General features: G+C 35.8%; 1 protein-coding gene and 1 long non-coding RNA gene across 11 annotated transcripts in view; one reads left to right on the top strand and one right to left on the bottom strand.

Annotated features, from left to right (window-relative positions):
• Nucleotides 1-6655: 6655 nt before the first annotated feature.
• PUS7L (pseudouridine synthase 7 like) overlaps nucleotides 6656-26623 on the bottom strand; it is a 42653-nt gene continuing 22685 nt past the window's right edge. For 6 of the 10 annotated variants that reach the window (XM_082349400.1, XM_082349399.1, XM_082349397.1 and 3 more), the window contains 5 exons: nucleotides 24331-24384; nucleotides 22254-22752; nucleotides 20047-20205; nucleotides 11629-12116; nucleotides 6656-10423 (listed from right to left, as the gene is read on the bottom strand). In XM_082349400.1, coding sequence (XP_082205526.1) covers nucleotides 22426-22752; nucleotides 24331-24384 — 381 coding nt within the window. In that variant the 3' untranslated portion in view covers nucleotides 6656-10423; nucleotides 11629-12116; nucleotides 20047-20205; nucleotides 22254-22425. The other 4 variants (XM_082349403.1, XM_082349405.1, XM_082349401.1 and 1 more) reach the window with 4 other exon arrangements.
• LOC309608883 lies at nucleotides 16469-19451 on the top strand. Its single transcript, XR_014233146.1, has 2 exons — nucleotides 16469-19025; nucleotides 19339-19451. It is a non-coding gene; the product is annotated as an uncharacterized lncRNA (long non-coding RNA).

A 26623-nucleotide genomic window follows, 5' to 3' on the forward strand; every position in this document is an offset into this window, starting at 1 on the left:
GTTGTAAATGGCAAAATCACATTTTTAATGGCTGAATAGTATTCCACTGTGTATATATATGCAGCACCTTCTCCTAATTCTCTTTGACACTAGCCCAACTAGTCCTGACCTTCTGTTAAATGGTGTTCATCAGGATTTCTAGTTCAGCTGATCTGTTTCAAGCAGCTATCCTGTTCTCTTTTTCTTTTCCACACTCAAAGTAATAATGTAGGAGTATAAAATTACTAAAATACTACTTTACTAAGAAGCTTTACTTTAACTTCAGATAACTTTGAGCAATTCTTTATACTTGACCTGGTTTGGTAAATTAACAATTAGAACTTATGGCTAATGTTTTACTTTTACTACTTACTTTTTTTTTTCTATGTCTTATTCCAAGCATATTTCAATTGTAAAATTGACAAGATGCATAGTAGGTTATAATATGTAAACACATGGTGATTTTTATATTAAAAATTTATGACTCCCTTGGGCTTCCCTGGTGGCGCAGTGGTTGAGAGTCTGCCTGCCAATGCAGGGGACATGGGTTCGAGCCCTGGTCTGGGAAGATCCCATATGCCATGGAGCAACTGGGCCCGTGAGCCACAATTACTGAGCCTGCGCGTCTGGAGCTTGTGCTCTGCAACAAGAGGGGCCGCGACAGTGAGAGGCCTGCGCACTGCGATGAAGAGTGGTCCCCGCTCGCCGCAACTAGAGAAAGCTCTCCCACAGCAACGAAGACCCAACACAGCCAAAATAAATAAATAAATAAAAATTAAAAAAAAAATTTATGACTCCCTTGCAATAATCTCCAATGACTAATCAAAGTAATTAAATATTTCAATCTTTATTGTTTCCAGGGCATCCTTAACCTAAAGTAACTCACATGTGGTGGTAGAGAATTCTTGTTGCCCATTCAATGTCCTCTCCTTCTTCCATAATTAAAGAGCTTCTGACATTTTAGTTGGACTTATGGATGCCCAGAATATGAACTATATTTCCTGGTCTCCCTTGTTGCTCGATGTGGTACATGACTGAATTCTAGCTAATAACATGTAAGTTTCTTTACAAATAGTTGGCCCACACCTTTTGCTCCTTTATTGGTCCTTTTTTCCCTTCTGCCTTAAAAATGTGGGTGGAGCAGCCAATTTGGACCATGAGTAGACCTTGGGAATGGAAATCTGTGTATTACAAAACAAGACAGGAAGAATCTGGTTCCCAAGGACTTTGTGGGATAAATCTCTTCTACAGCATTGCACTGTCCATTTTGGAATTTTACTTGAGAAGTAAATAAATTGCTCACTTATTTAAACCATTGTTATTTTGCGTTTCTGTTACTGGCAACTGAACATTACCATATCTGATATATAATATTGCACCAGCTAATTTTCTTGGACATTTGTGCCAAGTACTAAGATCTCTCTCTAGCATGTATGTCATATTAAAATCTCAGTACAGATAAACAATTTTTGTACACTACTTACAAGGTTTATAATGGTAATGAATCTGTATTTATACCTGATAGCAAATAAGGCATACCTGAATTTACTACTGCTAGATACAGAAAAAGCAGCAAACACATTCAATGTACAAACTTCCTCAGACCTGTTTTGGGAAGTTAAACTCTGCACATAAATTCCAATCAGATAAGAGTTTTTAAAATCACCTTGTTATCAATTGACCAATAATTTAGCTGCACCGTAACTTTTGAGGAAAGAAACCAGATATATTGGAATAAATAAAATAATCAGATCCAAAAACAAGCCATGAGAAATAAATAGTATGGTTGGTTGACCCATTTATTCATTTATTTGATCAACATTTATTAAACTTCTTCTTTGTATTATTTCCCATGCTGATTTATTCTTATACATATAAATAAGACAATTCTCTACCAGGGCATTGCATTTTTATCTTTAAAAAGAAGTCTTTGTTTCATTATTGAACTAGAAACTATTACATCTTGCCCTTTTTAACTTATAGCTAAAAATAAATCAGCCTTAGCAAGATCTGTTGAAAGCCTGAGGTAATAGTATAGTGAGGCTATTTAAGCCATTTCAATTCATTTATTGAATGAAAATTTCGATAGTTACATTCCTCTTTTGTAGTTTTAGATAATTTAATGTATTAATTCATTTGGCAAAGTGTGTTGACACGTGAGCATTCATCATTCTTTTGATTTACTACTTGGTGTTATATTTGATTACATTGCAAAACTGTGCTTTGAGAAAGACAGCATTTCTCCTTACACATAATGTGCAAGTTGTAGAATGACTAACCGGGGTATTTAACCAGAGTTTAGATTGAAATAAAAAAGGATGGAGGTTACAGAGGCAGAACTAGGAATGGGGCCATAAGAGTTGTTAAAGTTGTGACTAAAGAAGATCTAAGCAGGCAAAGATCCAGGTAAAGAAAATCAGCAAAGGCAAGCTGGAGTTGGCAAGTACCTTGGACCCTGATTAGAAATCAGTAAATCAGGAATCAGGGTTGATTTGAAGCTCTGCTAGAAGACTGAGACCAAAGATTAGAGATTCTGGGCAATACAAGATCAGAAACTCAAGGCAAATAGCTTAGCAGCAAGGGCTTAGGTTCCCCTTAGAAGGCTCTGAGCAAACAGGCATGGATAATCAACAGTAAAAATGAGGTTTATCATTGAGCCAAGGAGTCGGTAGGTTTAGGGCTCCCCATATGTTTAACCCAGTGCTAGAATATATCTTATAGCAAGAGACTGGACTGAAACTTCAGATACCCTTGGCTGGGAAGAAGGAGTGAGAGAATTGAAGAATTAGGAAATTCTTGATATAGGGATCCAAACTCCAGATATGTTAGACTTTCTCAAGCTAATTTATGAGCATGATAGAGTTTTATCAAATACAAGATCACATCAGTTGTCAAATTAGGATCCCTTAAAATCAAGGGGTGGGCCAATTTAGTGAAGACCCTGGTACGACATTCTTCATCTGGTAGAATTAAGTATTGCTGACTAGTCTTGTATTTTCTCAAGCATAATGCATAAACTATATATATTATTGGGAACCTGAAATACGACATTTGGTTTCAAATGTAAGAATATGGAGTTTTTTTCTTTTAGGCTCTAGGCCTGATAGCTAAACCGTGAAAGGGAAAACCCAAGAGGCTGAGACACCTTGGATCATCACATCCACTGTGTTTTCATGCTACTATGAGAAAAAAGCAATCCGTATACAGAGATAGGCAGTATCATAAGTTTCCTACGTCAACAGAGAGAGAGAGAGAGACAGAGACAGAGAGAGAGAGAGACAGAGAGAGAGAGTCTCAAATCTTTTACAGACACTGAGCCACACATTTATGCCAAAATCAGCTTATTTATCCCAATGTAGGATTGTAGTCTATCCAAGTTTTCATAGAAATTTCTATCTTACCCAAATTTTACCTACTCCTGAAATTCCATCATCTTTAAAACAAAATAAAATTCTAGCTTTTAAAATTTAGATTGATAAAAAGAGGCAGAGGTAGGGTTTTTTTTCAATCTACATAGTTACAGAGTGAACTCTAATTAACAATATGTGTGTGATTATGAACAGATAAATTTCAACTCATTCTGCTATAGTGAGCAGAGAAAAATAGTAAAGTTTGAACAAGCAATAGATAAAGGGACAATACTATAAGAAAATCAATAGAGCAAGATTCCTAAAAGGAAAAAAGAAAGAGAAGAAAAAATCTAAAGTAAAGGGGTAAAATTACAAATGGGCTTTCGGACAAGCTGTAAGTACTCCAGGCAATGAAGGATGATTGAAGACTGGAATTAAAAACAGATTCAACCAACAAGAAACATATTTTTTAAGGAAGGACAGATGTAATGGCTTGAGGGGAAGAAAGGAAGTAAGCGATGGAGCAGTGAACATAAAAGAGTGACTCAGCTATGCAGTCACAGCAAGGTGATCAAGAGATGAGGTTGGAAAGTACAAAATGACTTTTCAAGTCAAGCAGGAAATTTCAAATTAATATCAGAGTCTGATTAGACATAGCGAAATGGTAGCTGATACAAAATTAACCCTCTCCTGTTCTTAAAAGTCTTGAGGTAGGAAAAGGGAAGTTTGCAGGGAAATGAACAGGGAGAAATTCAAAGAAATTAACAGCTGTTTACATGTAAGAAAAGCCCAAGTAGGAAAAGATTTTAAGCAAGAGAAAACTCATCAATCACCTAATTTAATACCATCAATGTGCAAAGAACTGTGGTGTAGATGAACGCCCTTAGGTTCAAGCCTTTGTTCCACCTCATACATTATCATCTTATGCAAGATTCTCGCTTCTTTGAGCAAAAGGATCTTTGTCTATAAAGTGAGGATAATAATATATATTTAATAGAATATTATCAAGATTAAATCCAATAAATTGTGCTAAAGTGCTATGTAAATGATACTTATTATTGAAAAATAGGAGTGGACGTTTATTTTACAGTAATTTTAAGCAGAAGAGGAAACTGCTTAGAGAAGTTTTCTTATGCCCACAGGGAAACAGTGAGAGTGCAGGGATTCACCCAAAGCAATCCAGCTAGAAAGTATGTGATCCTAAAATACTTAGCTGTACTGCCTCGGTCCCTGCAAATTTCAGGGAATTTGCAATCTAGTTGAGGGGAAAATATGTGGAATGTTAAATAATAAGACAACAAAAAAATGATCACAAAGGAACCCATGATCCATGTTAGATGAATGTTAGAGATACAGCGGTTTTCGGTGGAACATTCTTAGAAGAACTTCTGGAAGAGAAAAGACTCGAGTCATGCTTATTAGGATGATTGGAATTGGCTAATCAAAATGAGGAATAAGAATAGGGCTTCCCTGGTGGCACAGTGGTTGAGAATCTGCCTGCCAATGCAGGGGACACGGGTTGGAGCCCTGGTCTGGGAAGATCCCACATGCCGCGGAGCAACTGGGCCCGTGAGCCACAATTACTGAGCCTGCGCGTCTGGAGCGTGTGCTCCGCAACAAGAGAGGCCGCGATAGTGAGAGGCCCGCGCACCGCGATGAGGAGTGGCCCCCGCTTGCCGCAACTAGAGAAAGGCCTCGCACAGAAACGAAGACCCAACACAGCCATAAATAATAAATAAATAAATAAATAAAATTTAAAAAGAAATAGAATAGAAGAAAACAGCAAGATAATAAGGCTAAAAATATAAAGCACAGATATTCAGATTACTCAGTCCATCTATGTTAAAGAGCTGAAAAATTAAAATGTAATAGAAATTTTAAATGCTGCTTACACGTCATTGAAAAAGAAGAAAATAAGCTGTAAATAATGATTCAACTCCAATATATAGAATATATTGGATATAGAACATACAGAATAGTATGAAACAATTTACTATTTGCTATTTGAGGGATGGTTAAAATAAATGACTATAGTACACTATATGCTAACCAGAGACCAAAAAAACAATAAAAGAAAATGTAAGCCAAAATAAACACAAGGCAAAATAATACTATTAAGAAATAACCTTATTTTAAAATATAACTTCCTGATTTTAATGCTTATTTTAGATTTAAGGTTTAATAAAATTATATTCAGTTTCATAAATGCTTGTTTTCATTGGTCTTGAAAAAAGTTAGAAAGAGAAAAATCAAATCTTAGGACTTTTTTTATACTATTGAAAAAACTGATAAATCTTTCCACAACGTGGTCTAAGTATAAAAACTACATTGTATCATCTACTTATTTTGTGGGAATTTTGAAAACTCTAAGTTGAAACTCAAAGTGGAAACACAAATATAAAATATATAAGAGAAAAGGAAAGTGTGCTTAAGTTACAAGACCTTTAAGGTGCTCTTAGGGAGCACAGGTCTAGAACAATTCCTGCTCTCTTCATCTCTCTTCATCCCTCTTCTTCGCCCTTTTGACTCCTACCAAAAGTGTCAACTAGGAATGCTGTCTATTGTGCTAGAAATGTGAGAAATATTGTTCAAGTTGTCCCTGGACAACTTTGGGGTAAGACCCTACCACATTATTTCCAAAACATTTCTTCCATTAAAGCATTTCTTATGAAAATGCAAACAGTATCTGGCAGGAGTAATACATTCCACTATTAAAACCGTGATGAGCGTTTCATTATCAGCTTAGCTATCTATATTCCTAGTGGGACTTATATCCTTAGAGGATTTATTTGAGGGAATGGGAAGTTAAGATAGGCCTAGGCATGATTCATGTATTATTTAGGATTCTTTAGTAACAAGCAACAGAAACCAAACCTGGCTAATTTAAGTCAAAAGAAAACATAATGATATGAGCAGCTTACATGCCCTAAGGGAGAGCTGAACAACAAGGCTGGAAAAAGTGGAACCAGACAACCCCAGAAGGTCTTCCCAATCCCATGTGACCACAGCTGATCAGATATAAACAACAGTTTCTTCTATCTCTCATTACCTCACTCAAGTGTCAGTGTCCCAGGAGAGCAATTGATTAGTCATATTTGTCACTTACCTTACTGTTGACACTACTGGGGAAGGTTAGAGGAAGTATTTGGCAGGAATAGCCAACAAATTTCTCTGGTTTTGGTAGAGGCAAATCAAGCACTTGGATTTCCATCATGTCAATACTGCACACAGCAAAAGATAGCTAATTTGGAAAGAGCAAATCAGAGTGCCGTTAGGAAAGGGCAATGGAGTCTCGGCAGCCAAAAAAAAAAAAAAAAAACAAAAATCATATATCAGATGGGTACAACAGAGAGTCTTTATGGAGGTTTCTCAAGTGAAGCAACCCTGTATACCAAGGAGTCTATAAAGAAATAACAGCTTCAAATGCATATTCATTCAATACATAGAACATACATTATTAAAACAACTCATTAGTTACTGTTTGAGCAGTGGCAAAAATGACTGAAATTAGAATGTACTTAACCAGAAACCAAAATGATAAAAACGGTATGCTAAATAAAGACAACAGCATTAAAAAGAAATTTAATGGATAGTCCAAAAAAATAAAATAATAGTGGATAAGAACACAAACTCTGGAGCTAGCCTGTTTCTGTGACCCTAAAGGAGCTACTAAATCTCAAATAATTCATGTAACTTTGCATGCCATAAACTGTTTTGATCCCACAGACAAGCCAAAATTCTGGTGGCGTATGTAACATTTACAAATTGCCACATAAACTTGGGGTGCACATGAGGTCACTTCTTTATTTTTCCAGTGAATTGCTTAAGCCCACACCTGCCTTTTTAGTAGTAAGTTCAGCATCTCTCTTTGGGCTTCCTATTTCCCCTGAATTCTCTAAGATCCCTGGCTTTACCCACAAACTCAAAAACCCTGATTACATCCTTTTCCTCCCGACAAGAAGTCTTCTCAAAAATTATCCTAAGGAATGATATGCTCAGGTTTCGGTGATTCACTGGTGTACGGGAAACTCCCCAGCTGATTGTAAGATAATCACTTTCAACTTCTCTATTGAGTCTACATTTTCTTTGAAATCAGGTTTAAGCACAATTTGCTTACTTTATACTTGCTAAGAAATCCTCATCTGTGAGTACCCATGCTAAGTAAGTTGTATGAATTCCCATTAGCTTCTCAATACATGCAGAATAGAATCCATGGCCTGTAGGGCCCTGTGGGATCTGGCTCATATCGTCCTGAATCTTACCTCATACCCATAACCCATTGTCCCAATAACACCAGCCTTTTTCCCCCTTGAATATGCCAAGCTCACATCCTGCTCATTGCCTTGGACTAGGCGCTCCCTTTGATGGCTTTCCCATGACCCTTCAAATGTTTGATCTAACTCTTCACTTCTTAATTTCAGTATCACCACCTCAGAGAGTCCTTCCTTAAATTCCCTATTTTCACTCTCTAATTGCATCACTTGATTCATTTCTTCTGTAACACTACTATTAAAATTTACTTTTTTGCTTCTTTATTGTTTGCCACCTCCCACTAAGAAGGGTCTTTCTCTGTCTTATTCATTGCTGTTTCCAGCTCCTAGAAAAGTTCCTGAAACATAGTAGGCACTCAATAAATATTTTTAAATAAAATGAGCTAATCTATACAAAGCATAACTTTTTTTTTTTTTTAAGGAAGTGGATGTCTTCATTTTAATTAATTAATTTATTTATTTTTGGCTGTGTTGGGTCTTCGTTTCTGTGCGAGGGCTTTCTCTAGTTGCGGCAAGCGGGGGCCACTCCTCATCGCGGTGCGCGGGCCTCTCACTATCGCGGCCTCTCTTGTTGCGGAGCACACGCTCCAGACGCGCAGGCTCAGTAATTGTGGCTCACGGGCCTAGTTGCTCCGTGGCATGTGGGATCTTCCCAGACCAGGGCTCAAACCCGTGTCCCCTGCATTAGCAGGCAGACTCTCAACCACTGCGCCACCAGGGAAGCCCCCAAAGCATAACTTTTTAATATCTGTTTCTTTATATCTGTGCTTTGAGAATCAAATAAGAAAAGAGCTTAGGAGAGCTCTCTGATACAGTACTATTACAAATATATAATTATAGTTGTACATAAAATATTAGAAGTAGAGAATTAATAAGTTCTTAAGCAGTTACCGACCAGGCTATGAGCTCCTCAAGGGCAGGAATTATATCTGTTCCTATTATCACTGTGTATTCCATGCTTGGCATAGTGTCTGCCATGTAAATAAATATTGGTTGAATGAATAGATGAATCCATGAGTGAGCACAGCATCTCTCTACTTCCAGAAAGACTTGCATCTAGAAGGAATAAATTTAGCTGTAGTCCTTCAAAAGAAATTATATCGATATTATTATGTTCATTTATTCATTCATAAGAATTGTTAAGTACCTACTATGTGCCAGACACTGTGCAAGATGTGGAGGATACAATGATAAAACAAGTAAACCAACCAATCAACAAAAAAATAATGTTCCTGCCTTCATGGATCTCATTGCCTGGTGAGAGAGACATTAAGCAAGTAATCACAGAAATAAATTTATAAAGTTTCAACTGAGATAAATGCTAGGAATGGATTTGAATTACTTTGGAAATTATTATCGATAACTATTTAAAAAGATGTTATAAAGTTTCTCAGACAGAACATATATTTTGGTTATTAAAGAAAACTTTTTGAAGAGAGAGCTATATACAAGAATATATGAAATAAATTAATATTTTTGGCTCATCCACATAGGTTTACTAAATTAAATTAACTACAGAATGATTTACATGCTCAAATATTTGTTTTCAGGGGAAATTTCCTCTTACTCTCCTCATCCTTAAGTTTGTCAGTTGCCTTTAAAGTCATCTGTATCTGAAATGTCTCTTCGAGCTGTCAAAATGAATATTTCCTCCTCTTAATGTGTTTTGGCTTAAATTCCTCCTAATTTGATATTAAGACCATGACTTCTACTCTCTGTTTGCATTTGCCTTTATTCACAGCCTTATAGTCAACCATTAAATATATTGTTTTAGGTGAACTTGTTGCATATAGCATAAAGGCATAAAGAGTGATTTCCTTCTTGAAAAAAAAAACTTTTCTGGAATTAAGCCAATATAAATGTATTGATATGACATATTTCGGTTCTCATTTCTATCCCAGATTATTTTCTAATTGAAAGTTTGTGTCCAAAGCCAAGATGGAGTTAGACATGCAAGAGATCACTAAGAATAATGCCTGTGAAACTAAAGTCGAGAGGAAGAAGAAGTAGGATGGAAAAGCATTTGGACCATGGTATGGGTGGGAAACTTGAGAAAAGAGAGGAGAAAGCAAGGACAGCTGGGTAGCAAGAGCCTCAGACTAGTGCAGCTCTGAAAACATTATGGCCAGTCTGGAGCAAGAGCTCTAGAGCAAAGACTGCCCATTGAGGGGTCTCTCCCTGGGCAGAATGTCCAGGCTCTGCTACCTATGTCATAACAAGCCACTGGCTGGAGTTGCGGAGAGAACACGTCAGCTCCAGTGCTGCAGCACATTCTGAAGACGCTACAGTTGGAGGCTATAGGCTAACAGCACGCCATATGGCAGGGTCATTTTTGAAGGAATATCTGAGTGAAAGAGCTCCATGGCTACCACAGACGCGTTATAATATTTTACTCAATTATAATCTACCTACAGTGAAATGTACAGATCTTAAGTGTACACAGTCTAACAAGTTTTAACAAATTTATAAATCCATTTACCCCATCCCAAACAAGACGTAGAATATTTCCTTCACACAAAAATTTCCCCTCCAGCCCTTAGATCCAACCCCCCTTGCTTCTGCCCCCACCGTACACACATACACACTGAAGCAACAACTGTTCTGATTTTTATTACCACAGTTTATTTTGCCTTCTTTGAATTTCATATAAGTGGAATCACAGCACATGTCCTCTTTTTGTTCCTGGTTTCCCTCATGCAATACAATATTTTTGATATTCATCATGCCGTCGCATGTATCTTAAAATTTTTCTTTTATTGTCTGAATACACCACCATCTCTTTATCCATTTTCCTTTTATAGACGTTTGGGTGGTTTCCAGTTGCTGAAATAAATAAATAAAGTCACTGTGAACATTTTTGTACAACATTTTGTACATTTTTTGTGGATGTATTTTTCATTAATCTTAGATAAATAAATACTTAGGAATAGGATTGCTGAGTCATATTGTAGGGTATGTTTAATTGTTATTTAATTAAATATACATACCAATTTGGGGTGAACTGACATCTTAACAATATTGAGTCTTCCAGTCAATGAACATATCTGTCTCAATTTTCTTAGGTTTTTTTTTTTTTCCTTCTCCCAGAAATGTTTGTGTTAATGGTATAGAGGACATGTAAGCCTTTGTTAAGTATGTTCCTAAATATTTCATGTTTTTATGCTATTGTAAGTAGTATTGTTTTTAAAATACCATTGTTCAGTTATTCATTCCTATTATATAGAAATAAAGTTGACTTTTGTATGTTGACTTTGTAGTTTGTGAACTGGCTAAAATCATTTATTAGTTCCAGCTGTTTGTTTTTCTTGTAGATTCCTTTGTCTTTTCTATGTATAAAATCATATTGTCTTCCAAAGATAAAAATTTAATTTTTCCTTTCCGAACTTTATGCATTTAATTTCTTTTCCTTGCTTTACCCTAGCGGCTAGAACCTCTAATATAACAGAATTGATGAGTGCAGACAACATTGCCTTTTTTCTGATCTTAAGAGAAACTGTTCTATATTTCACTATTAAGTTTACTCTTCATTATGGATCACATTTTCTTGCTTCATTGAATGTTTTATTGTTTTAAATTTCATTGCCAACATTAAGTATAAAGGATCAGTACTATTTTAATTATTTCCCAAACAGTACAAGTGTGTTCCTAACTTGGCTGTTGGAAAGAAAGGCTGTTTATTCTGACTCTCTCTAGGAGTTGAGTTGCTTTGCAGCTGGCCCACAGTTTTAGTTAGGGTGGGTTTACCTACCCTCAGATATGGAAGCTAACATGGTTCTCTGCTAACTATGAAGAACTCATCTCACCCCAGTACTCAGTCCATCATGCCTTCCTTGCATCCAAGACTATTTTATAATTCCATAGAAAAGTATAATTTTTATTTTGTCCCAGATTTTCTTGTTTCCACAAACACAAAAGTCTTTTATATCCTTTTACATCCTAACCATTAATATTTTGTGATTTCTTGTGTGTGTGTGTGTGTGTGTTTAAATCTTCAAATATTTAGGAGAGTTCAATTTCGTTCTCCTTACCTTTTTTGTCCCTTGTATTCTTCTCATTGTCTACTGCTTTTTGTGCTTGCTTCAATTTCATCTTCATTTCTCTGATGGTTTTGTTTTCTGCACCTTTCTTGAAATCTGCTGTCTCAGGTTTCCTCTCCTCCTTCCTTTATCTTGTGTTATATTTCCTACGTTCTTTTCTTTCTTCTTCCATTTCTTTTTTGTTTTCTTTCACAGAAGTGATTGCTTTACCAAAAAATAAAATAAAAGTGTGGCACAATTTTTATCTTCATGGTCACCTTTTTGCAGGCTGTTGGTAAATTTTGCTGCTCTTTTCCACAAGTTTATCTTTTTCTCCCACGTTTACCTTTGTGTTGAGACTGTGCCAGTTTCCTTTGCTACTCATTACTGAATGACTTGAATTTCCCTGGGCCAGCAACTTGCAGGAGGTTCTTGGTTAGGCAGGAGAGGCCAGGATAATCTTCCATGATTTATAACTCAAAGATGCTCTCTTCCGTTTCCTACAAATACAACATCATTATTTGAGATGCTTCAAACCAGGTTTGGCAGTGTTTTTGCCAACAGCCTTACCTACCAAATTTTTCTCTTCAGGGTAGACCTGTCATATTTAGGAAAATCCTTTCTTGCTGCTTTTGAGATCTGCTGTTACTGAACCCTCTTGCCACTTTTTTTCCCACGTCCTACCATGCAACGTTTTTCAGGTCTCAGCTTCCCTTGGCAGTTCTTACATGCACTTTAAATTTGCTTATCATATTGTTTGCTGGTTTAAAAAAAAGTGCTGTTTTCCTTATTGCTTTTATATGATTTCCATTCAGGAAAAGGGGTAAAAGCCCACTTGCACAACCACATTCATATCACAAGTCACCTGAAGGTGTTTAGACCAGAGACCTAAGTTTAAGACTTGTAAGACTTATTGTCTCTTGGATGACATTAAACCCAATTATAAAAACAGTAACCAAGGATTTAAATGTTAAGTTCTCTAATTTGTCTTATTAAACACATGTGGAATATCTCCTAATAGCTCCTACTAGGAGAAATTCTATTCCACTGCAATTACTAGAGCAATTAAGCTGATTGCCCAAATACTTTACTTGATTTGTCACCTAGAAAGTGACTGCATGATAAAAAATAAGCATTCTAACACTCCAGAAATAGGCAGAGAAAATTCTAAGATAGCCCCCCAGTTTTCCTTAGAGCATTAAAACATGGAGAAGAATACCTAGCAGAGTTAGATGAGCGAGGAGGGGGTTATAAGTACAAGGATATATTTCACTGTGAAATTAGAGTAGGCATTGAAGTTGAAGGCTGGCTCCTAGTGAGTTTTCTTCTGGGAGCACTAAGAAACCATCAGTACAAAGGTCACAGAAGTATTTTATGAAGCCAACTACTTATGACTTTTTGTGGCTATGGAACTGATCAAGTCAGTTGTCAAATGCAGACTGAGAGCATGGGGGCATGAACAAAAAAGAAAGAGAAAAGTAAAGGAGAAACACACAAGGAAATAAATATGAGTAGTTATATTTATTATGCATGTATTTTCTAATATTTTTTGTTTTTAATATAGCCTTAAAAATGCAGAATGCAGAATGATCATACTCTCCTCCACTCTATCTGGCTCTATATAATGTAGTGTTCTCCAGCCTCTTCCCTCACATGTAGAAAATGATACTTGTATCACACTAATGTAGGCTGGAAAGAATTTAGGGGTATGAGTTAGTGAAAAAAAGTATTGCTTTTATATAATTATGATAAGAAAAATAAAATAGACCTACTATGGAAGATATTAAATATTGAATACATATGAAGTTTCAAAATAAAGTATTTTCAAAATTTCAATAAGAAATTTGAGCTTGCTTCTCTGACCATAATGTTTTAATCATGGATTCTGTGTGTGAAATAGCAACATCTGCACACCTCCTGGTAAAAACTTATGATTAAGAGAATAAGTGTCTGTGACAATGCCTAGAAAATAGTAAATACTATATACATATAACTGCATAAAATTTTGTGGGAAAAATTTTAAATCTTTTTTTACAATCATTCAAAGCTTACAACACTTGAAATTATGTTTGAAGAAGCTAACTCTTCCTATTCTTCTTGAAATATTCAATGTTAAGATTTTTCATGACAATGGAAATGATTCTTGTATTGAATCAAATGTCTGTTATCAAGTATATCAAACTAATCACAAAACTCTATCCTGTAGAGAACACATTGTTAGAGCAATCATCCTGCACCAAGTTTGGATGTTATAACTGTTTTTATTCTTTTAGTATTATAGATATTATACCACACCGTTCCAATTTATCAAAGATTAAAATTAATCAATGTTTATCCTTTTTTCAGCTAATACCACCTTAGATTATTAACCCTTTTTAGTTCCCTCCCAGGTGTTATGTTTTAATTTATCATCCTTATTTAACCCACAAGATATTGTGGATATTATCATTTTATCAAGGCAATGTTTGTTTATATTTAACCACATATTTACCACTTTTCCTGTTCATCATTCATTCCTCCACCTTAGGCTTTTGATTTGAGATCCTCTACCTTCTGCCTGAAGCTTGTTTTTGTTCTAATTTCCTCTGGCCAGAGTTAGTACTTAGTTGTAAACTTTCTCAGTTATTTCATTATATTCCATTGTTGATCTGGAGAGTAAGCTATCACACACTCTGAGAATAATCTTTACCCAGCTGCTTGTAAGATTTTTCTTTTTATTACTAATGTGCTGCATATTCACTATGATGTATCTCAATCTGGCTTTATTTTTATTTACACTACTGGGGATTCATTGGACTTCTGAAATCTGTATTTTAGTGTCTTACTACTTCCAGATAACTCTCAGCCACTATCTGTTCAACTATTGACTTTACCTTATTCTTTCTCCTTTCATTCAGATTCCAATTAAATGTATTTTGAATTTTCTCACTCTATCCTCCATGTCTCATCTCCATAATTTTTTAAAAGCTCATTGCTCCTTTCTGGATTTTTTTGGGCCCAATTTACTAATTTGCTTTCAATTTTGTGCAATGTTATTAAACTCATGAGTTTTAAGTTTTGATTACTACATTTTCACTTCTAGAAAGTCTGCTGGTTCTTTTTCAAATATACTAGATTGTGTTGTAGCTTCTTGTTCCCTGCAGATTTTCAAGTTCATCTCTTACTTCTTTAAAAATAGTTAACATGAAGTCCATGTCTATTATTCTGAAGTCCTGCAGGTCTATTTATACTGTCTTTTGTTTCTGCTGACACTTATTCATGATGCCTTGCTTTTTTTTTCTGTGCTGCTTACTGTCTTTGAACATGTATGGGAAACCTGGGATGAAGGCAACTTCCTCAAGAGAACATTTGTGTTGGCTCTGTGACATGACCGGAGTCACTACCACTTAATTTCAAACCAAGTTCATGGCTTAAGAGTCTCTGGATTCTGTAAGAAAAAGCATCTGAGTTTCAGCTCTGGCTCTGTGTTTCCCCCTTCTCAAGGTTCTTAATTGTACTCTATCTCTGTGTCCTCATCTATAAAATAAAAATAATGGTACTTATCCCATAGGTAAGTGCTTATTGGTAAGATGTAAAATGCTCAGCACATAGTGCCCAATGATTAACAGCCATTATCATTTTGTCACTTAGTGAGTCTTCCCCCAGGTTGCCTTAATGTCATAAAGTACTAGAAATATACAGGTAAATTCAGAGATGGGCAGAAATTAAATAATCACTAGTTAAGCAAAGTGAACTGAGGCATTTTGCATTAGGAATCAGCAGAGCAAAGTAGTTACCACCATGGGCCTTGAAAACAAAAAGAGCTAGGGTAAATTCTCTTTGCAACCTAGTGTAAGCTACTTAACCTCTTCAAGCTCTAGAATCTTCATTTGTAACATGAGAATGGTTACATTCCCTGACAGCTTGTTCTGAGTTGTTAAGTGAAATTCTACAATGCATTTAATATTTAAATCAAAAGTACGCATTTTATAGGTAGTGATGACAAAGATGAAACCATTAAAATTATTTTGGCAATTCACGTAAAAGTGGAAAGGCATTATAATGAGTTCCAATTCTAATACTCTAAACTTTCTGTGAGGGTAAAAGGCTATTTTAGAACTTTCCTGAGATACATATATTTACCAAGTAACTTTACTAAGGTGTGTTTGTGGTATTCATTCAGCATTTTTAAGCCTACTACATGTCAGGCACTGATGGGTACCTGAGGTATAAAGAAGAATGCCCTTAAATAGTTAGTAGTAGATGAGCCAGATATTCAATCAAATAAGTATAACATGATATGAACAGTATGAGTGTTATGAGAACACAGATTTCACAGACAAGACATTTATTTAACCTAAACAGAGAGGACTTTCTGCCAAGGAGAATGGGAGGTTGAGGTACAAAACATGGGAAAACTTGCTATATTTGGCAAGGAGCAAACAGAACTTAACCAAAAGGTATGTTTTACCGAGTAAGAGGCAGATGACATTTGAAAGATAATCTGAAACCATACTCTACATGTCTACATGTGCTGTGTTCAGGAATTTGGACTTTCATTCCATAGGTACTGGGAAGCCACTGAAATGTTATATGGTCTCAACACAATAACAGGATCAGATTTCTACTTTTTTTTGGGGGGGGGTGGTAACTGACATGAGTATATATACAAAGATAGACCAGTTAGAGCGAAGAATGGAGGTGGTCAGTTAGAAAATTATCACAACAATCAAAACGAGAGAGAATATGTACATTAAAAACACAATCATCAGATGCTTCACTATGAAATTAAAGTTTTCTCTTTCAATGTCTTGGAAGAATGTTCTTTGAATTCAGAATAACTGCTTCCCCGTTCTTCTATTGGTTCCTAAATGTGAAAAGTGCACTGTTATTCTTTATATACCATAAAATCTATTAGATTTCCCTTAAGATATTTTATGGAAAAATTAGTTTTTTTTTGAAAATCATATGCAAAAAAAAAACCCACCACATTTTATTATAACCTAAAGAAACTATAAAGGTTATTTATAGAAAGAGTCTTCATCTTCCCTTTCCAGAAAAGAACACTAGTCCTTTATGACCAGGGGTGGGGATGGGAAAAATAATCAGCTAAGATTAACACCCTATTGTAGTGAAAGCTTCAGAATCCTGACATAACCAGTCTAAGAAAATGCCAGTAAGGCTTATCAGAAAAGGGTGACTTGGAATCAAAGCATAAAGATCTAAGTCCCTAACCCTCTCCACTCTCCACCCATCTTGCTGCTCAAACACCCTCAGCTAAGGAGGGAGTGACCAGCTCTCTGTTCTCCTCCCTTTAAAAACAACCAAAGAGCTCTTGCCTCAACTCCATGATTAAATTTCCTCTTTGTAACAGAAAATATGGGTAATTGAGTTGGGTATTTAGGAAGGAAACTGATACAGAAAAGACAATTTAATGTTTCTTATATTTTGCCATACTTTCCAGTGTCTAAATATAAATAATTTCATGGGTATTGTGACTTCTCTCCATGAGTAAAATTTTCCTTGAATAAGACAGGTCTGTGTACACAGGCAGAGTAAATTAGCTCCTGCCTCCCAGTTGCTGAGAAAACGAATTGCTTAAGAAGATTAGAGTCATTTTCTTTACTTAAAGGTATTCCTGACAACCCACACTGAAATTACACAAGATTAACTCTGCTAACACCATTTCCCATTCTTTAAACTATAGCTTTCGAGAAAGCAGCACTTAGACTGAATACTTCAAAGCATATTTTAAGAGGAGATCTCAAAATGCGTGGAAATGCTAATATAGGTATCATTTAAAGATTCAGAATGAGGTGCTGAGAGGTCAAGAAACCTATTATTCATCATACAGTGAGCCACAAGTGAAATGAAAAGACGCTGCTTGTTTTTCCCTTCGCCATCTAGTGGTCTATATACTCTTTTTCCAGACGGCATCTCAAATAAAATGATATCTTCAAGGATATAACACTGTTAATCCCTCAAAGTCAGGGATATTATCTATTTGTCTTTCCCCATAGCATCTTACAGAGTGCCTTTAACTTAGGGGCACTCAAATGTTTGTGGATTATTATGTCATATATTTGGCATTGCTTTGTGGCCTATCAGAAATATGTAAAGCAGAAGGGCTTAGGAAAAAAAAAGATTAAAACAGTACCATAAGACATCAAGCTATTTGTAAGAATCTTTCTGAATCGGAAAGCAAAATCCATAGCACAGGTACTAAACTTTATTTATATTAACCGCCATTAGTACTGTTAAAATATACAATGCAGAAATTTCTCTCTCTGGCAATACATTGGCATGACCCACCAGAACCATTCTGAAAAATATGCAATCATAATCCATCAGTTCCCTTACCTTACCCTCTCCGAAGCTTCAGTATTCAAGTATTCTTTAATTAATTGCAAAATTAATATACAAATGTATTCTTAAATACCCAAACAATTCAGAAGTAAATAAAGAAAAAAATGAAAAGTCCTATTTCTCTTACTCCCTATGTCTCCCTCCAACCTCTTCTCCTATCCTGACATTAACACAAGAAAATTCTGCACTGTTATATGCAGCTTCATTTCTTCTTGGTCTCTTAAGAGTAGTTCCCAGGTGGAAAATATTGAGGCACACTGACCTAGATAGTTTTTAAAGATCTAAATTTGAATGAACTGCTGAATTCCCAGATTTAGAAATACGTAGTTCTTTCCACTTACAAAAAAATAAATAAAAGTGTGCTGAATTGTAATTACTTTATGCTAAGACAGAGTCAGATCAGATCTCAAGGGAAATTCATTAACCATTCAACTGTAAAACTTTCATCAGAGAGCACAGTAATGTAATATTAACTATAATAACACTAGCTGCCACTTACCGAGAATTTACTAGGTGCTGGGCACTGTTCTTAGTGTTTCATAAGATTTTCTAAAAGAAAATCCCTATCAGTGAAATTTTAAGATATGGCATGTGATCATTAGTACTTATGTTCATAGTATCTTGCATTTGTGTATTTTTCATTATTTTGTTTGATGCAGTACAGTCCTGGACTGAAAAATGATTACTAACATTACTTCACACCTGAGATCACAACAGAGAAATTCAGTGGGTTACTAAAGGGACACCCTAGTGCAGCGGTAGAGGCACTCTCTGAGTTCAGGTACTCTCACTATTTCCCAAACTTCAATCATTCATGTACTGCTGTCACAATTACTGCTATATCTGTACTAGTAGTTCCTTATTACCTTTACACTGAGTTTCTCTTTTTAAAATTTATTTTTGAAAGAAACATCACATAAGTTGAAAACCAAGATTATTTGCCATAAAAAAGGTAACTAGAAAAACAAACTCAATAAAACAAAGCAGTATTATGAAATTCTAGTTAGATATTGTTGCTTGCTGGTATTCCTGAGCCTCAGGCCTGCACAATCTCTGTTAAAAAGGTAAATCCGGGCTTCCCTGGTGGCGCAGTGGTTGAGAGTCTGCCTGCCAATGCAGGGGACACGGGTTCGAGCCCTGGTCTGGGAGGATCCCACATGCCGCGGAGCAACTGGGCCCGTGAGCCACAGCTGCTGAGCCTGCGCGTCTGGAGCCTGTGCTCCGCAACAAGAGAGGCCGCGACAGTGAGAGGCCCGCGCACCGCGATGAAGAGTGGCCCCCGCTTGCCGCAACTAGAGAGAGCCCTCGCACAGAAACGAAGACCCAGCACAGCCAAAAATAAATATGAGAAAAAATAAATTAAAAAAAAAAAAAAAGGTAAATCCAGCAAGCGATATATGTAAACTCATTTCAGCCAGCTTTCTCCTTGTCTTAAACAGAATGGTTGATTAAAAGATTAAAAGAGTATTGGAAAAAAAATAAATTAACAATCCTCTCACTGTACTTTTTCAGTGATATTTAATATTGTACCAGGTATCATCTAAAGTAACCTTCTATGACCTATAATGATGTTGCCCATCATTGAGATACAAGTCCAAAAATGTTCTGGAAAATACCCCAAAATGATTTGGAAATTTCCTAAATGATCTCCTTTACTTTTATTTTGGTTTCAGAACCTCAAAAGGAATCTCGTTTCTCTCAAGACCTGCTCCAGTATGCCTATTAATCAATATCAAGAAATAACAAGTTGGTAGAAATAGAAATTATTAACCAAAAAACTTGTTTTCAGAAGGCAAATATCAGGTAGATGAAAGCAGTACTGCTCTAGGAAGCATAATCAAGTTCCCAAATAGCACCTTGTTTGACCTTGAATAGGTCAGTAAACCACTCAAATATTTTCTCATTTGCAAAAACAGGGAAAACACTACCCACCTACAGGATGGGTACGTGGATTACAATGAGAGGAGTGGCACAAGACTCAGAAAAAATGTTACTTGGATCAAAGTTGCATATGACTTCAGTTTATTACAACTTACAAAAATCCAAGTGTTCTTATCTTAATAAAAAGACCTCCATTTGTTTTACCTTAGTAATCCTGAGGCACTATTGCTCAGTTTCAAATGCAATGTTGAAAATTAAAGCTGATTCAAAGATTCTTCTTCTGAAAGCCTGAAATGCTCCAGAAAAACTGCAAAAACCTAGGTGACTACTCATCATTTGGTCCAAAGTCTATTCAAGTCCTTACTGAAAAAAAAAAAAAAAAATTAACATGGCAAATATTATTAGTATATAAAATAATTTTTCACATGAACAGTATCTGAATACATTTTATGGTGACCTGAAATAACTTTCGTGATCCTTTCTTTACACAGGGCCAAAGTACTAAACAAATAAATTAGAGAGATACCTAAAATTATAGTGCCATCTACAGGCAAAGAAAATACTATCAATGATGGCACATTTTTAATGATTTCATATTTTCTAATTGCTACCCAATGATTAAAAGAAAACTGGGATTTAATTATTTAGTAATTCAGTTTCTGATTACATTTATAGGATATAATTTATCATATAAAATAAAGTTAAAACATTATTTCTAAATTTTTTTACTATTTAATATAGGATCATTTCATTTTCGATAAACATTAAGGCAATAAAGGTAATTTTTAAAATCCACAGTACCACAATCTGCAAGTTTTGTGTCCTGAATTTGTTTATTATTAAAATATATAAAGACAAAAGAGGAACTTTCTAGTATTAAAAAAATTCCAAACATTCTATGATCTTAACAGAATGGCATTTTCATTTTTTTCTGTTCCCTTCCAAACTTGCATTTGTGGACATTTACTTAACAATCACTAAATGCTAGGCACTTTTCTAAGCTGCTTTACATATACTAACTCAGCAAATCATCACAATAATCCTAAGAGATAGGTTTATTACCATCCCTGTTTTACAGATGTTGAAACTGAAACACACAAAGCTTAAACAACTTGTCCAAGGCCACACTGCTGTTAAGTGGCAGAGGCAAGCTTCAAACCAGGGGAGTTTGTCCCCAGTATCTAAGCTTTTAATCACTATGCTAAAGTGCCTCTCCTGTGTAAAAGGTGCATGCAGTGTATATACTGCATTTGTGTTTTATATGTTTTATATATATATATATATGGTTTTGTGGGACAACATTTTCTCACATACCTAAAACCTTCATCATCAACTTTAATAACTAAATGTTTTGCCATCAAGTTGTTACATCTCATTTTACTTTTAGTTAGCTAATGCTGGACTTCCAAACTGTTTCTAATTTCTTTCTATATATATAAAAATGCTGCACTAAGCAAATTTTGCATTGCAGTTTTTTTCCTTCTTTGGAATTTTATTTCCTTATGTTAATATACCCAAAATGGTTTGACTGACTTAAGTATATAAAAGTGCCACATTACTAATATATAATACTCTTGACAGCTTTTTAAGTCATTATGTAATGCTACCAGCAATAAAAGAATGCTCAGATTTTCCCAATCAGTATATCCCATTTCCCCGCAAATGTACCTGATGTAAAGTGGATAAGGATGGTTTGTGATGCGGGATAGTTAAACCAACAAATATAGAATTTTCGAAATGGGTAAAATGTTTTCTTCCTCCAGCAATGTAAAAAGGTGGAGATAATTCTATTGTTTGCTGCTTATGAGATTGGTGCTATCTTGATTCCTTAAATGAGCCTCGAAAAGAATCAATAACACCCAGTCACTGGTAAGTGTCAGAGCTGGAGTCTGAGCACAGATCAGTCTGACTCTAAAAATTTATATTTTAGATGATAGAACAAAAATAACAAAAAAGTGGAGGGTCAATATGTGTCAAGATAAAGAAACTGTAGGATAAATTTTATTTCAATCTTCATCAAAGATTATTTCCCTCATAAAGGGGTAAACTACCCTGGGGTAGCTATCATAAATAGAGGGATTATATTTTCCTGATGTACTGTTCTGATCAATAATTTCAAAAATAGGAAAGAATGGCAATAATTAACAAAATGCTTCATCTATCTTTCCAACCCTGTTTTCATTACAACCAAGTTTCATCTACATTCTAAGCAAGGAGCTTGAGGATATAAACATTACTCCAAAAATGTTTTTCTTTAATGTTATCTTCTTTAATGTCATCCTGCAGTATTATATGTTCCTAATAGTCCAGAAAGACTGTAACTTTTATAGCACAGACTAAAGGTCACCGAGATATTAGATAATAGAAAGAACAAAGGCTTTGGAGTCTTCAACTCAGATGCTGCCACTTACTAGTTACACGTCCTCTGGAATGTTAGTATCAAATTCCTACTTTATCAGGATGTTGTGTAATTAAAGGAGATAACAATTATAAAGCTCCTAGCACATGGTAGATGCTCAAGAAACTTTAGCTCCCTTTCCTTTAAAAAGTGGCACATACACGATTATATTAAGGGGATCAGTTTTAAAAGTCATGCTTCATTATTTCCCTCAGACAAACTGTAGCATAACACGAAGCGTCAAGATCAAAAGAGATCAAAAGAGATAAAGTTGCTTCATCGATGTGGGAACCTTCGTTCATGACATCAATATCATGGTCTTCTATTAGTTGGTATGAGAGATTACAGGGATGTTTCAAAATCTTTCTATAGCATCCTGGAACATTCAGTTTCAGAGTAGGTATTTTAAATCTACATGTCTGTAGTCCATCTCTGCTGAGTACTTCCTGGTACCACTTCCCTAGTTTGTTCTTTGGGTACTGAATATTGTATCCAAGCACTGGAAGAACCACCTGTGCAATGGAAGGGAAAAAAAAAGATACGTGAAACAGCCTTTGGAAAAATATTTGATCACATTTTAAATTTACTTTTATGACTGGGACCTGGATCTGTAAAAACAGACGCAGGATATCAACATTACAATCAGCCTAAAACATGCTATTGAGTATTACACTACTTTGATTCTTTTTAACGCTGCCCAGAAAAGAGAAGAGCCAACTAAAATCAAGAAGGACTCTTAAGGGACTTCCCTGGTGGTCTAGTGGTTAAGAATCTGCCTTCCAATGTAGGAGACATGGGTTCGATCCCTGGTCGGGGAACTAAGATCCCACATGCCACAGAGCAACTAAGCCCACGCCACAACTACCAAGCTTGCATGCCTCAACAAGAGAGCCCGTGTGCCACAAACTACAGAGCCCATGCACTCTGGAACCCTCATGCCACAACTAGAGAAGCCCACACACTGCGACAAAGACCCAGCGCAGCCAAAAATAAATAAATAAATAATGATAATAACTAAATAAATAAATATTGTGCTTGCGTGGTATATTTAAAAAAAAAAAAAGACTCAATTACCAAGGCAACCAACTCAAGCCAGATATTATTAGACAAACTGCTGTTAATGTAGAAGAGATGAAACAAGAAGTTGAGGTACACTTAATTAGCCAACAGACTTCATCTTTGTGCAGTCATACAATCCTAAAAGCATATTCTTTCTGGAACACAAAGAATAACCTTTACTACTCAATCATGTAACTGGTATTTTGGCTGATAATTTTACATTTCTCTTACTTACTTAAAAACATGGGGCTTCTCTGGTGGCACAGTGGTTAAGAATCCGCCTGCCAATGCAGGGAACATGGGTTCAAGCCCTGGTCTGGGAACATCTCACATGCCGTGGAGCAATTAAGCCCATGAGCCACAACTACTGAGCCTGCACTCTAGAGCCCGCGAACCACAACTACTGAGCCACGTGCCACAACTACTGAAGCCCACGCGTCTAGAGCCCGTGCTCCACAACAAGAGAAGCCACTGCAATGAGAAAGCCACGCACCGCAACGAAGAGTAGACCCTGCTCGCCACAACTAGAGAAAAGCTCGCGCACAGCAACAAAGACCCAACGCAGCCAAAAGGTAGTCAGAAAAAGGAACAAGGTAAAAAACTCAAATACACACAACATGACTGAATTTCAAATTCGTTATGCTCACTGAAAGAAGCCAGACACAAAAGGCCATAAACTATATGATTCCATTTCTATGATACTCTTTCAAAGGCAAAACCATAGAACAGAGAAGAGCTGAGCCAGGGCTGGGGCAGGGGTTGGGGGTGACTACAAAGGGGCACAGGAAGTTTGAGGGAGACATGAAACTATTCTTTATCTTGATTTTTGTGGTGGTTGTATGACTGTATACGTATATCAAAACTCGCAGAACTGTAAACTGAGAAGAGTGAATTTTATTGTATATAAATTATACCTGAATTAAAAGTGGTGAAAAAAAGGAGCAAGAAAGGGAACTGGTTAATATATATTGTCTTTTGGGCACAATGTGTACATTTAGATCTAAATGATACTAATTTTTAAGCAAGTTTACCTGATGTATTGCATATGTATTAGCTGATTCCTCTTCTTCAGTTACTAGATGAACCTATTTTTTAAAAACATGATAAAAATACAGATGATTTTCAAATGTTCCAAATTCCCTCAATTTTCCCTAACTCTGTTATGTACAATTTGACTCCTTAGCTGAATATACACATACCCAAACAAGATCTTTTCACAATTTCTTTCCAGAGGAGTAGGCTACTTAAAAATTAGAATGATTCTTCCTGCTTTAAGCCCTGATAACTGCAGTGGAAATACACGGAGAATGGTGGGCAGCTAACACTCTGAAGCAACACATTCACTTCAGTTACCAACGATCTTTTTCTAAATTGCAAAGTTGTTTTTTCTTACTATGCTGAATCAAGAATCTGCCTCTGTGAGACCACCCAACCTCTGTCCCTAACAAATGTCATAATACTCTATGAGAAGTAGTGCTTCTCAAAATGCGTTTCATAGACTAGTAATAGGTGTCACACATACGAGGCAAAAAAAAAAAAAAGAGGTGAGTGATAAGCTACGTTTGAGAAATGTTGCTCTAGGACACAGAATAATTCTGATTTCTCTGGCACATGAAAGCTCAAGTATAAAGGCAGCTGTCATCATTCCATGAGGATTACAACAGCCTCATTTTCCTAAAGCATTCATCATATAATATAATGTCTAGATCTTCTCTAAACCTGCTTGCTTTCCCAATTCTCCCTACTCTTATCAATGTCTCTCCTTTTTTGGTTTTTCATTTTGGGTTTATTTGTTTGTTTACATGTAAATAACCCATTTTAACTGCTGCACTCAGAAATGGACGTAACACTCCAGATGTGATCTGACCAAATACATGGGGCTATGATCTCTCTTGCATCATCACTTCCAGCTTTTTGTCTTTCACAAATTCATAAGCATACCTACAATGCTGCAATTTAAGCAATTTATGAAAATAATGAACAAACATGGTCAAGTACAGAGTACCATGTTTTGTCTTTAGAGAACTCCCTCCAGGTTGATATCAATCGATAAATTAATGAACATGATTTTGCTGTATGGCTGCTCTGCAAAGATGAATTCACCATTCTCATTGTCTAACTCACATTTCTCCATCTTGTTCACAAAAAAATTATACGAGAATCTGCCAAGTCACTTGAAATTAAGATATATCGGTAGTCCTAGTAATTCTATCAAAAAGGGACTCAGTTTCCTCCAATTTTTAATGTAGATGCACAACATGACATGTTCTATATACCATTTATTAGAAATATTAGTTTGTCTTTTTCTTTTTCATATTTTATGTCTTTTTTTGGTTTGTTTTTGTTTTTTGGGGTTTTTTCTTTAACTTTTTATTTTATATTGGAGTAGAGTTGATTAACAATGCTGTGTTAGTTTCAGGTGTACAGCAAAGTGATTCAGTTATACATATTTTATGTCTTGAGACTCCAATTCCTGCCTTTTCTTTTCTCAGTGCTAACTAATAAAGTATAAATGATTGATCTTAAAAATATAGACACTTTTGCTGCTAATAAAAGTAAACTCTGCAAAATGTAAAGGAGAAAATATTCTCTTTTCTACTACATCTCCTGAAAGAAAAGCAGATTCAATCCTGATCACAAAACTATCCGTGCAAATGTTACATGGAACAAAGAAGTCTTATAAGACACATGCATTTCAGAGATTATTGTTATATTTTATCAAAGTAACCTTTAACTTCTGAAAATCTGAATTAGAAATGGCTGACCTACTAAATAATGTGTTGCCTAGGTAATATTTAAATGGACATGTTTTCTGAAAGGCGTTAAAAAACTTGTGCTTTTTTCATTATTTATCAAGATGGAATCAACTGACATATCTCTTCTTCCACTCATATGAGGTAAAATAAAACCTACGATGCTGCTAGATTTTTTCTTACACAGTTTCAGAGTCTGTGTCTCAGTTAAATGACCATTCTTAATGATTTATGCTCTTAGTGATCACTTTCTTATCTAAATATTCATAAGCCATTCATTTAATAAAATAGTAAAGCAGACATCTTCGTTCTGGCTCACTCATCACTCAGCCTTTACGCCCTCTTTTCTGGTAGTGCACCTGCATTTTCCTGGGAGCTTCCCTCCCAGTTCTTAAATGTGGTTTGGATGGGGTGGTTCCAGGAAGGAGCCCTTGGAACACAGGTTTTGCCAATCACATACTCCAGTCCATAATAACTGGTTTGGGGACATGTGACCCAAGCCAAGCCATTCCTAGCCACTGAGGCTCAATTCCATGGCTTTGACTGAAACTGTTGGGAAAGAAAAGCCCTC

The sequence above is a fragment of the Balaenoptera borealis genome (genome assembly GCF_965194805.1).
Source record: "Balaenoptera borealis genome assembly, chromosome: 13".
Lineage (NCBI taxonomy): Eukaryota > Metazoa > Chordata > Mammalia > Artiodactyla > Balaenopteridae > Balaenoptera > Balaenoptera borealis.